The 13,825-nt window shown below is 44.8% G+C and overlaps 1 protein-coding gene across 2 annotated transcripts in view; it reads right to left on the minus strand.

The window, feature by feature from the left end:
• EDARADD (EDAR associated via death domain) overlaps positions 1 to 13,825 on the minus strand; it is a 233,090-nt gene that overhangs the window by 139,459 nt on the left and 79,806 nt on the right. For both annotated transcript variants that reach the window (XM_077486485.1, XM_077486486.1), the window contains exon 3: positions 11,508 to 11,547. In XM_077486485.1, coding sequence (XP_077342611.1) covers positions 11,508 to 11,547 — 40 coding nt within the window. The remainder of the gene's footprint in view (positions 1 to 11,507; positions 11,548 to 13,825) is intronic.

A 13,825-nucleotide genomic window follows, 5' to 3' on the forward strand; every position in this document is an offset into this window, starting at 1 on the left:
GACAAGAATGCACTGAAAATCAAATACATGCTATAATAATAATACGCACTGACAAACAAATGCAAACTGACTACACGCACTGAAGAACATATACGAACTCACAAGCAAAAACTGAAGAGCAGTCGGAAAAGCACGAGTCTGCAAAGTGCGAATCGTCTCTCAACAAACTTCTACTAACATGAGATTAGCAGAAGCAGCCCAAAGGGTGGTGCACTGGCTTATTGAACATCCACTTTATAGTCCCATCGTATGTGTTGTACGTAACCGCGTTCTTGACAATTGCAATTTCCGACAACATCGTGTGACCTTGTGTATGCAAGACAAGTTTAAGCCAACATCCATCGGAAAAAATCCCATGGATTTTGCTGTCCAAATGTCCGATCGTGTGTACGCGGCATTATTATTTATGGTATTAAGGTTTGAACATACACTACAGACAAAGATTTAGCTGTTGTGATATACTTATCATCTTTATAAATAAAACCAAATTTCTGAAAGAAACAAAAATACTGCTTTTTGACAAACAGAGGTGCAACTTTAAAACATAAAAAGCCCAAAAGACTGTAAATGCTATTGGCTGTAATGCAAGGCTGCAAGTGGGTATGGGGAAGTAAATGCCAGTGAGGGATGGCACAAGGCAGGGTGCATTATTCTTTGGGGATGGGGAAGTGACCTTTAAGCGAGGATGGGGAAGTAAATGGGAGTGAGGAAGGGCTCAGGGCAGGGTGCATTATACTTTAGGGATGGGGAGGTGACCTGGAAGCGGGGCTGGGGAAGTAAATGGGAGTGAGGGAGGACACAGGGCAGAGAACTGGACGGTCTGGAGAGGGAGTTATTTTACAAAGTGCTATTTGCTGGGTGGAGATACACTTACCAAGTCACATCCTAGATAGACACAAATCTGAATGAGGAGATCATCTTATGTGGTTTGCAGGGCATTGTTTCAAAACTGCCAGTCAGGAGGCAGACAATACAGCTTGCTGATAGAGTCAGGGGCTTTAACAGACAGGCGGAGCTCTGAGGAAAGTGGAAGTTTAGCTGGGTACTGGAGATTTTAGTTGACTTAAATGTACTGGAGATTTTAGTCAACTAAAATGCGATTAAAACTAAAACAATTCAGATGACTAAAATACTACTAAAACTAAAATGGCATTTTTAGCCAATAGACTATGTTTAAAACTAAATCGAAATTTAACATCAAAATTAACAGTGCATATTGACACCCAAGCAAGGCCTACAAGTAGGGATGAGCTCGGGGTTCCACTCAAACGCATGTTCGACTCGAACACGGGCCGTTCGTCTGTTCGCGAATTGAGAATTTTGTGGGCCGTTCGCACCATATTCGTGTGGCGTGAACGGCCCACAATGCACAACGCCATCGCATTGCATTGCTGGCTCATGATTGCATTGCGGGGTCACAGTGCATGCTTGGCCAATCACAGCACTGGCAGCGAGGAGAGCCACAATTGGCCACAGGCAGGATGCCTGTGGCCAATTATAGCTCAAGGGGGTTTAGCACACACCCCACACTATATAAGGCCCTCAGCGCGACGGCCTTGTGTAGTCTGTTGGCGTGCAGGGAAAGAGCAGGATAGGCAGGGACAGTGTCTTTTTGCTTGGGAACCTAGTGCTGTTACAGTGGGTGTTGTGTGCCTCCTGCACAGTATACATCTGAAGCTACCCCTTATTGTTGGTGTTGTTCTGTTTCTGTAATACAGGCATCTGCAGCATTTAGAGTGGGTGTTGTGTGCCACCTGCACAGTATACACCTGAAGATACCCCTTATTGCTGGTATTGTTCTGTTTCTGTAACATAGGCATCTGCAGCAGTTAGAGTGGGTGTTGTGTGCCTCCTGCACAGTATACACCTGAAGCTACCCCTTATTACTGACATTGTTCTGTTTCTGTAATTCAGGCATTTGCAGCAGTTAAAGTGGGTGTTGTGTGCCTCCTGCACAGTATACACCTCAAGCTACCCCTTATTACTGGCATTGTTCTGTTTCTGTAATTCAGGCATTTGCAGCAGTTAAAGTGGATGTTGTGTGCTTCCTGCACAGTATACACCTGGAGATACCTCTTATTGCTGGTGTTGTTCTGTTTCTGTAATACAGGCACCTGCAGCAGTTAGAGTGGGTGTTGTGTGCCTCCTGCACAGTATACACCTGAAGCTACCCCTTATTGCTGGTGTTGTTCTGTTTCTGTAATACAGGCATCTGCAGCAGTTAGAGTGGGTGTTGTGTGCCTCCTGCACAGTATACACCTGAAGATACCCCTTATTGCTGGTGTTGTTCTGTTTCTGTAGCACAGGCATCTGCAGCATTTACAGTGGGTGTTGTGTGCCTCCTGCACAGTATATACCTAAAGATACCCATTATTGCTGGTGTTGTTCTGTTTCTGTAACACAGGCATCTGCAGCAGTTAGAGTGGGTGTTGTGTGCCTCCTGCACAGTATACACCTGAAGCTACCCCTTATTACTGGCGTTGTTCTGTTTCTGTAATACAGGCATCTGCAGCAGTTAAAGTGGGTGTAGTGTGCCTCCTGCACAGTATACACCTGAAGCTACCCCAATTGCTGGTGTTCTTCAGATCCTATACCACAGGCAGGCAGCTGCAGTAATTACAATCGGTGTACTGTGTCATCTGCTCAGTTTTCCCATCTCCCTGCAGGCCATTACCATGTCTGGAATGCCAACAAGGAGAGGCAGACAGTCACGAGCCAATAAAAGAGGGCAAGCAGGCTCTGTGTCTAGAGACAACAGTGCTGGTCGTGGACACAGTGCATCGTCATCAGCAAGTGGCCATTGGACACGCTTGTCCTTATTTTTGGCAGCTGGACATGTTGAGCCACATCATGCCGAAGACTTGGTAGAGTGGATGACCAAGCCCTCCTCATCCTCTCTCACTCAGGCTCAGGGTACTAGCAAAGCAGCTGCCAACGCGTTCTCTTCTCTCATCTCAATGTCATCAGTCACTCCTTCCCTAGACCCACCATGTCCTCCTGAGGAGTCCACCGAACTGTTTGAGCACAGTGTTGGGTACATGCTCCAGGAGGAATCCTAGCGTTTTAAAGGCTCTGATGATGATACCCAGCTAGAGGAAGGCAGTAGCGTGAGCGCAGAAAGAGGGGATGCTCAAGAAGGACAGCAATCTGGCAGTCATGCTCCGCCAGCAGCAGCATACTGCCAGGTTTGCTCCAGTGATGAAGAGGGAGGGGATGATGAGGTCACTGACTCCACGTGGACAGGTGAGAGGAGGAGGACGAAGAGGAAGAGGCACATCTCCAACAAGGCAGGATGCCCTCCGGGGGCCAGCTTAAGGGCAGCACACCGACTGAATCACAGCGCAGAGCTCCGCCTATGCAGGGTGCTGCCTCTGCGCGTTATTCCAAAAGTTCTTTGGTGTGGCCCTTTTTTGCGACGAGTGCATCAGATCGCACCGCTGCTATTTGTAACATATGTCTCAAAAATCAGCCACTTGGGCACCACATACTTGACCAGACATGTGTTGACCTGCCATGCAGCTCGTTGGCAAGTGTACCTTAAAGACCCACACCAAAGAACAAAGCGGACCTCTCCTTGCTCCACATCAGCTGGGATCTCCAACTATACCTTCAGTCCTCTCTGAAACCTGTACTGGGAGGAATGAAGGTGTAGAATTAGGTGTGTCATAGCCAAGTACTTGCGGGCACTCTGCTAGCAGTACACCGACGTCCGATTGTAGCAGGCAAATTTCCCTGCCCCAGCTACTGGACCATTGAAAGAAGTTCACTCCCAGCATCCACATGCCCAGTGGTTGAATGCTAGCTTGGCTAAATTGCTAGCACTTCAACTGCTGCCTTTTCAGTTGGTAGACTCAGCCCCCTTCCGTGAGTTTGTGCAATGTGCGGTTCCTCAGTGGCAGGTTCCCAAATGCCACTTTTTCTCATGGAAAGCGATTCCAGCTCTCTACCGGCATGTGAAAGGCAATGTCCATGCCTCGCTGGAAAGGGCAGTCAGCGGTAAGGTGCATATTACCACTGACTCATGGTCCAGCAGGCATGGACAGGGACGTTGCCTATCTTTCACGGCCCATTGGGTCACTCTTCTGCCAGCTCGGAAGGTTGCAGGACAAGGTGCAGTAGTGTAGGAGGTTGTTCTACTACCACGTCTCCAAAATGCTACTACTGGTTGTGACACACCTCTCTCTCCACCACCCCCTCCTCTGCTTTTTCCCCCATGGCCTCTTCCTGTGCTTTGTCCTCGGAACCAGCGGTGCTCCGTAGGCGTTCAAGGAGATACACAAGTATGCAGGCAAAAAGATGCCATGCCGTGCTTGCGATGGTTTGTTTGGGGGACAGGAGCCACACTGGGGCAGATATTGTCAGCTCTGCAGGGGCAGGCCGAGAGGTGGTTGACGCCAAGCCAGGAATGGTGGTTTGTGACAATAGCACCAAACTCCTCTCTGCCCTCCGACAGGGACAATTGTGCCCTGTGTGGCTCACGTCCTTAACCTGGTGGTGCAGCGGTTCTTGGGCAGGTACCTGGGCTTACAGGGTGTCCTGAGGCAGGCCAGGAATGTCTGTGTGCATTTCCGCCAATCATATAATGCCAGTGCTCGGCTGGCTGACCTCCAAAAGGAGTTGAACCTGCCCAAGAACTGCTTTATATGTGACATGCCCACCAGGTGGAACTCAACGTTGGCCATGCTGCAGCGGCTGCAGATGCAGCAGAGGGCCATCAATGAGTACCTGTGTGACTACGGCACCAGGACAGGGTGAGGGGGCTCGGTTTTTTTTCATCACGCCAGTGGGGCATGATCAGGGATGCATGCACTGTCCTGTCACCATTTGAAGAGGCAACGAGGATGGTGAGCAGTGACAGTGCATGCATCAGTGACACTGTACCTCTTGTCCACCTCTTGAAGCATACGCTGCCTGGAATAATGGACAGGGCACTTGAAGCAGAACAGAGGCAGGAAGAGGAGGACTTAATTGCCTCTCAAGGCCCCCTTTATCCAGACAGTGTTCCTGCTGTCCCACCCATCAGCAGTAAGAGGAGGAGGATTGTGTCAGCATGGAGGTGGAGCCTGGCACTCAACATCAACAGCAGCAGTCTTTTAGGGATGATTTAGGCCGCGTACACACGCGGGGACTGTTCGCTCAACTTTGTCCGCTGAACAGTGTTTCGGCGGACAGTCCGCTCGTGTGTGGGCTTTCAGCGGACAGTTTCAGCGGACAGTCTGCTGAACAAAGTTTTTCGGAAATTCCGAAAAACTGTCCGCTGAAACTTTGTTTCAGCGAACAGTCCCCTCGCGTGTAGGCTTGTTCGTCAAACTAAGTTCCGCGCATGCTCAGAAAGGATTTACACGCCGAAGTTTGCATTGCAGTGTATAGGACGTCGTTTTCTAGTCCCGTCGTACGTGCCGTTCACGTCATCGCGCACGGTTTCAGCGGACTGTTCGTTCGTCGTGTGTGGCCAAGTCCGTCCATGCTAATTTTGAGCGGACTGTCCGCTGAAACTGTTTGACGGACAAAGTTGAGCGAACAGTCCCCGCGTGTGTACGCGGCCTTACAGTCCCAAGAAACCCGTGGACTTGTACGTGGCTGGGAGGAGGTGGCTGCGGATCATGTTGTCCTTAGTGACCCAGAGGACTCCGGACCAAATGCTTCAGCTAGACTACGCTGCATGGCCTCCCTGATCCTGCAAAGCCTGCGGAAGGATCCTCGTATTCTTCGGATCAAGGAAAGGGACCATTACTGGCTGGCCACTTTCCTTGATCCACGGTACAAGGGTAAGGTTGCGGACCTTATCTTGCCATCGCAGAGGGAGCAGGGGATGAGACATCTCCGGGAGGCCTTTCAGAAAGGTCTGTGCAACGCGTTCCCAGAGACTGGGAGGTTACAAACTCCTGGTCCTGGACAGCGTGTTGCTGAGGCTTTGGTCAGTCACAGAAGGAGCGGTGGAGAAGGTGGCCATCTGACCGATGCATTCAGACAATTTTTTAGTCCACAGCCCCAAGGTATGATCGGTTCCAGCAACCATCGCCAGCGTCTATTTAACATGGTGCAGGAATACCTAGGGGCAAGGTCAGACTTGGACACCTTTCCCACCGAAAATCCTCTGGCTTACTGGGTCTTGAGGATGGATCACTGGCCAGAGCTTGCACAGTATGCAATTGAGCTACTGGCCTGTTCTGCATCCAGTGTTCTTTCGGAATGCACATTACGTACTGCTGGAGGCTTTGTAACCGATCACAGGGTACGCCTGTCCACCGACTCGGTTGATCAACTGACCTTCATAAAGATGAATCAGTCTTGGATCATCACCAGCTACCAAGCACCTGAAGCTGATTTAACCGAATAATTTTTTTTTGAAATGTCACATCCCTTCAAGACTACCTATGCTGATGCTGAGTCACTGTCCTTTTATGTTGACTGACTATCCTCTTCCTCCTCAATGATCCTGCTGATAGCTTGGAAGAACATTTTTGGTTCTGGGTGACGCCACAAGTGGCTAAGGCCCAATTTTTCAGCCCCTGTTTAACAGGGGCATGTAATTACAATTTTTGATGCATCTTTGCATCAGGGCTCATTCCTGCACTCCAACTAGAGTATCTGGGAAAGGGTGCAGTGTCGTGCCACCAGCACCTGTGCCTAAGGTCCAATTTTTCAGCCCCTGTTTAACAGGGGGGCATGTAATTACAATTTTTGATGCAATGCTTTGCAGCAGGGCTCATTCCTGTCAGGGCTGGCTTAGCCCTTCCTTCTCTGGGCTGGCTGCTCAGCTGTCGGCTAATTGCCAGCTCTCTTCTCTCTCCACAGTTACCAGCTGTTCCTGATGATGCTCGTCTGACCTGCCTACTTAAAGCCTTCCAGCTCACTTCACCTCTGCCTTCGCCTTGGTCACATCACTAGAAACTATCTCCTGAGGTTTGTTTAAAGACTGGCTTGCTGAAATCCCTTCTGGCTCCTTATTCTGCTTGCGGTTGCTCTACTTGGATCCCTGACTTCTGGCTGACTACCCGATCTGGTTACTGGACTATGCTTGACTACGCTTTTTCTATTCACCTTTTTATTTTTATTAATAAACAAGTGTGATTTAATTGTACTTCTGTCTCAGTCTGATTCATGGTTTCTGACAATTTCTGCACTCCAACTAGAGTATCTGGGAGAGATTGCAGTGTCGTGGCACCAGCACCAGTGCCTAAGGCCCAATTTTTCAGCCCCTGTTTAACAGGGGCATGTAATTACAATTTTTGATCCAATGCTTTGCAGCAGGGCTCATTCCTGCTCTCCAACTAGAGTTTCTGTGAGGTGTTCCAGTGTTGTGACACCAGTGCCTAAGGCCCAATTTTTCAGCAACTGTTTAACAGGTGCATGTCATTACAATTCTTGATATAATCTTTCACAGCAGGGCCCATTCCTGCGCCCACCGAGAGTAACTGTGAGGACTTACAGTGTTATGGCACCAGCACCCCCACCACAACCACCAAAGGCCCAATTTTTCTACCACTGTTCAACAATGGCATGTAATTACAATTCTTGATATAATAGTTCACAGCAGGGCGCTCCAGCGCCCCCCCCCAAAAAGTGTCACTTTGAGGGCTTACAGTGTTAACTTGTGGCAACACCAACACCTTAGGGCCACATTTTTGCAGAGCATATAGGGCAGGCCCCTACTTTCAAACATCCAACTTACAAATGTCTCCTACTTGCAAACGGAAGGAGACAACAGGAAGTGAGAGGAAAAACGATAGATGGGCAAAAAAATTATACAGGGGTGATAACTCTTCTCTGTTTTACAAAAAGCTTAAAAATAGATTTTTTGACTGGAGCTACACTTTAAAAATGTACCAGTTCAAAATTACAAACAGATTATACTTAACACAACAAACTTACACAGTCCCTGTCTTGTTTGCACCACCTGTATACTGCTGTTCTGAGTATATAAGGCCTGGGGGCCCCACTTCTTTACTTTTTTTTAATTTGGGTACGGGGTTCCCCTTAATATCCGTACACGACCCAAAGGGGCTGGTAATGGGCAGGGGGGCTACCCATTAAATTTTTCTCAATGATTTTCATCCGTATTGCCGGAACCAGACATTACATTAAAACCGCAAGCAGTTACAATAAATAAACAAGTCCAAGTCTACTTTAAGTCAGTACCAGCAATCTTAGAGCATACAGGAAAATATAAGCAATTGACTTAAAGGTTGTTTTTGCTTCGCTATAGAAAATACCAATACCCACAAACTGTACATTTTCAGAAAACTGTCTATGTGTTGTCAAAGAAAAAAGAAAATGATTTTTTTGATAATTCCCCAAAAAACATTGAAACTATGAACTTATTCTCTCTGGAGAAGAGACTCTTGAGGAAATGATTTCAATTTACAAATATCGTACTGGTGACCCCACAATAGGGATAAAACTTTTTTGCGAAAGTGAGTTTAACAAGACTCGTGGCCATTCATTAAAATTAGAAGAAAAGAGGTTTAAGCTTAAACTACGTAGAGGGATCTTTCCTGTAATGCCCTGTACACACGATCGGACATTCCGACGACAAAATACATCAGATTTTTTCCCACAAATTTTGGCCCAAACTTGTCTTGCATACACAGGGTCGCACAAATTTGTCGCAAAATCGATCATTCAGAACGAGGTGACGTAGAACACGTATGACAGGACTATAAAGAGGGCAGTAGCCAATAGCTTTCATCTCGTAATTTATTCTGAGCATGCCTGGCACTTTGTCCGTCGGAATTGTCTACACGCGATCGAAATTTAAACGATCAGATTTTGTTGTCGGAAAATGTTAGATCCAGCTCTCAAACGTTGAGTGTCGGAAATTCTGACGGAAAAAGTCAGATGGAGCCCACACATGATCGGATTTTCAGACAGTACGACCCGATCGCACATTTTCCATCGGAAAGTCCGACCATGTGTAAGAGTGGCAAGGATGTGGAAATCGGGGAGCACTGATAGTTTCAATAAACTATTAGATAAGCACCTGAACGACCACAACATACAGGGATATACAAGGTAATACTGACATATAATCACATATATAGGTTGGACTTGATGGACTTGTGTTTTTTTCAACCTCACCTACTATGTAACTATGAGAAAACTGAGAAACTCTGACAGTCATGTCATCTATTAAAATTGGCCTCATCCACCCACCTCAGGCAATGTATAATATTTCAGGGAAAGTTCTTCTATTTCCACCATGCACATCATTATGTTGTAAAGGAATGTGACCCTGAGGTTTGACATTTCTGATACATGTATGATGTGTGTGACACTGAATTTCAATCTCTAAAATAGCAGATTAAGAATACATACCAAAAAAAAAAAAAGATTTAGAAACCAAATGAAACTCAAAATGTAAAAAGGTGTTTAACATTTAAAATTTTAAAAGTTGTTCTATAACAAATAATAAAAAAAAAAAGTTAAACGTTTAGTATATATAGGATGTCCTTCTGGATAGGGAAGTAAATTAAAGACCCATACACACTATCAGTTTTTCTGCTGAGTTTTTCCTTCAGGTTTACCAAAACCATGTAGTGCAAGGGCCTGCCTGATTGCATACAAATTGAAACTCCTAAGGTTTGACCTCACATTATATGGTTTTGGTAAATCTGGAGGAAAAACTCAGCAGAAAAACTGTTAGTGTGTATGGAGCTTAAGGCACTGTCTGGAGAATACTGTGATCTCTACGAGAGATAATCAATACCTTTAAGTGTTATACAATATACTTACACAATACTTAGCATGCATGTAGTTATTATGACAATCAGGCTTAATTCTGGATCAAGAGGTAGAAAAGAATCCTTCAGTATAGAATTATGACGAATACTAATGCTTAGACAATTTGATGGTGAAATATCATCTAGAGCTTACCTTTCAACCGCTTTCACACACTACAGTTTAATTACTAAAAGATTAGAGGCTTTTCACTTTGCAAAGTAAATGTTTACTAAGCTTAGTAAATAGGATGAAGCGGTGTCCTATTAAATGCCCAGTCATCAGCATGGTTATTTATTATGGTGGAACTTCACTTAAAATGGGACGTTCATCTTATTTCCACACCCCCCTTCTCTACTACCTTTGGACAGTTTTGTTCTTCTGGGGAGGGGGGGAGCGGGGTGGGTACCTGGTTTTGACAGATACTCACTGCCACTTCTGGTCAGATTGCCACGGAGGATCCCCTGAAAGTTCTCTTCCCCCCTCCCTGCCAGAAGCCTTCTTGGACAAGTCACAGGCCTTTTCACAGCTGGCTGCCCACAGTTAACATACTGGCACCAGGGGATCGAAGACTGATGAAGAACTTGCACAGGTGAGGATGCTGCTGGATCCTTGGACAGGTAAATGTCCTTTTTTTTTTAAGTATTTGTAGCTGCTGACTTTTATTTTTTGTTCCTAGGGTGAAGAACTGTTTTAAACTCAGTGAACATTCACTTTGCAAAATTAATATTGTCTACTACTTTAGTAAACCAACCTTACTGTCTCTTATCTTCTGAGTAAGCAGCCTGTAAAGTCAAGCAGATGAAGAGCAGAAGTCAAGCAGAAGGTAACCTCTAAAGATGGCCATGTGCTGCACATTCCTTTGGGAAGCAGATGAAATTTGCTCAGTAGGTGGCCCGCTCGATGACCACAGTCAACCGTTTAGTCAATGTTTGGACTAAGTAAAGCTAAATAAGGAGCCAATATAAACTTTTGTGAGTAAGGCCCCAAAAACACTATTAGATTTTCTGCAGATTTTTGTCTTCAGATTTACCAAAACCATATGGTACAAGGGCCTGCCTGATTGCATACAAATTGAATCTCTTATGCCCTGTACACACGGCTGGACATTCAGACGACAAAATCCGTCAGAATTTTTCAGACGGATTTTGGCCCGAACTTGCATACACATGGTCGCACAAAGTTGTCGGAAAATCCAATCATTCAGAACTAGATGACGTGCAACACGTATGACGGGACTATAAAGAGACCAGTAGCCAATAGCTTTCGTCTCGTAATTTATTCTGAGCATGTGTGGCACTTTGTCCGTCGGAATTGTCTACACATGAAATTATTTTTTTTGTTGTAGAAATTTTTTAGATCCAGCTCTCAAACTTTGTGTGTCGGAAATTCAGCCGGAAAAAGTCAGATCGACGGATTTTCTGCAACAACGTGATCCGATCGCATATTTTCCGTCGGAAAGTCTGACCGTGTGTACAGGGCATTAAGGTTTGACCTCATATTATATGGTTTTGCCAAATCTGAAGACAAAAATCTGCAGAAAATCTAATAGTGTGTATGGGGATTTAGTCTAAGTAAGTACAAAAATTAGAGACAGAGTATTCAAATTTACACAAATGTTAATTGGTTCACTTCAAAAACAACGTAAAGCCAACATACAGCAACCTTTACACCCTGAGGGCCATGGCAAAGGCGGAACCCAAGCAAAACATTAAGCTGTGCCAAAGACAGTTAGTACGTTTTCTTTTATTGTTAATGTATTATAATACTGTAAAGGATTCCTTTACCTTTAGGAAGTGCCGTATCTTGTACTGGATACTTGTCTGTCTGTAAAGAGCCAGGCAGTCTATTATTAAAGCATCATAGAAAAAACACCATCATTGCATCATGTCTTCTTTTTATAAATGGAACTGTGTAATGCTGTACAAAGACTTCCTGGTCATTCATTTTATTTTCTTGTAATTTGCATGAGACTATGTCCAGATAAAATGTAAACCCATCTCTCAAGGGGTACAGTGTAATAAAAGTGTATATTTTTCCTACATGTTATGCCCAGCAAATTTTGTATAGGTCTATCATATTATACTGAGCTCTTACTGGCTGAATAATTGTTTACAAATAATACAGCCTAATAAGCATCTAGAGCCTAGTATTCTAACAAGAATTCTTACTTATTCAATAGAGCAACATTAAAGTAGTTCTAAAGGCTTAAAGAGTAACTGCACTTTTGTTTAGAAAAAAAAACACTCCCCTCTGGGTGATCTATGCAAACACAATATTGGCAGGCATTAAAAAGGGGATCGACTCCAGAGATAAAATTATAATTCTCCCGCTCTACAAGACTCTGGTCCGGCTGCACCTGGAGTATGCTATCCAGTTCTGGGCACCAGTCCTCAGGAAGGATGTACTGGAAATGGAGCGAGTACAAAGAAGGGCAACAAAGCTAATAAAGTATCTGGAGGATATTAGTTATGAGGAAAGGTTGCGAGCACTGCACTTATTCGCTCAGAAGAAGAAATTCTTGAGAAAAGATATGATTTTAATTTACAAATATCATACTGGTGACCCCACAATAGGGGTAAAACTTTTTTGTGGAAGGGAGTTTAACAAGATATGTGGCCACTCATTAAAATTAGACAAAAAAAGGTTTAACCTTAAACTATGTAGAGGGTTCTTTACTGTAAGAGCAGCAAGGATGTGGAATTCCCTTCCACAGGCGGTGGTCTCAGTGGTGGGCATCGATAGTTTCAAAAAACTATTAGAGGGGCACCTGAATGACCACAACATACAGGAATATACAATGTAATACTGACATATAACCACACACTAGACATGTGCATTCGTTTTCGTCCGAATGCATTTTCGTCCGAATTTCAGCTATTTTCGTTTTCGTTTTGACAAACCATAACGAAAGCACAAAATCCGAAAAACTAAAGATCCGACATAAATAAATGCTTTATTTTCGTTTTCATTGTTACAACAGTTCGATATAGAATAGGAGATTCGACATGACTCTGACAACAATCTGTGTCTATAGAACCTGTGTTCGAATGTGCCTAACCTTACCTTTATTAGTCCAAGATTATATAGAGAAAATATTCGACAGAGAGAAAAGATTCTGCAAGATACTGTCCTAAAAAGTGTTTGGGGACCCGGGTCCTGCCCCAGGGGACATGGATCAATGCAAAAAAAAGTTTTAAAAACGGCTGTTTTTTCGGGAGCAGTGATTTTAATAATGATTAAAGTGAAACAATAAAAGTGTAATATTCCTTTAAATTTCGTAGGGGGGTTGTCTATAGTATGCCTGTGAAGGGGCGCATGTTTCCCGTGCTTAGAATTGTCCCTGCACAAAGTGTCATTTATGCAGGAAAAAAAGTCCTTTAAAATCACTCGCAGCTATTATGAATTGTCGGCTCCGTAATACAGAGAACACTCATTGAAAGTCATTGATAAAAAAATAAATAAATTAAATAAATAAAAAAAGCGTGGGGGTCCCCCAAATTCAATTACCAGGCCCTTCAGGTCTGGTATGGATATTAAGGGGAACCCTGCCTCAAATTTAAGAAAAAATTTGACGTGGGGTTCCCCCTAAATATCCATAACCAGACCCTTCAGGTCTGGTATGGATATTAAGGGGAACCCCGCGTCAAATTTAAAAAAAAATTGACGTGGGGTTCCCCCTAAAAATCCATACCAGACCCTTTATCCGAGCACGCAACCTGGCAGGCCACAGGAAAAGAGGGGGGGACGAGAGAGCGGCCCTCCCTCCCTCCTGAACCGTACCAGGCCACATGCCCTCAACATTGGGAGGATGCTTTGGGGGTCTGTGACCCCTCAAAGCACCTTGTCCCCATGTTGATGAGGACAAGGGCCTCATCCCCACAACCCTGGCCGGTGGTTGTGGAGGTCTGCGGGCGGGGGGCTTATCAGAATCTGGAAGGGCAAGGGCACCCCCAGATCCCGGCCCCCCCCCCCTGTTTGAAATGGTAAGGGGGTACAAAAGTACCCCTACCATTTCACAAAGAAAGTGTAAAAAATGGTTAAATAAAACAAACACACTTTTGAAAAATTCCTTTATTAAAAATAAAAAAATAAAAAAAAGATT

This window comes from Lithobates pipiens, unplaced genomic scaffold (genome assembly GCF_037356315.1).
Source record: "Lithobates pipiens isolate NorthernLeopardFrog02 unplaced genomic scaffold, aLitPip1_a1.2 Scaffold_18, whole genome shotgun sequence".
NCBI lineage: Eukaryota > Metazoa > Chordata > Amphibia > Anura > Ranidae > Lithobates > Lithobates pipiens.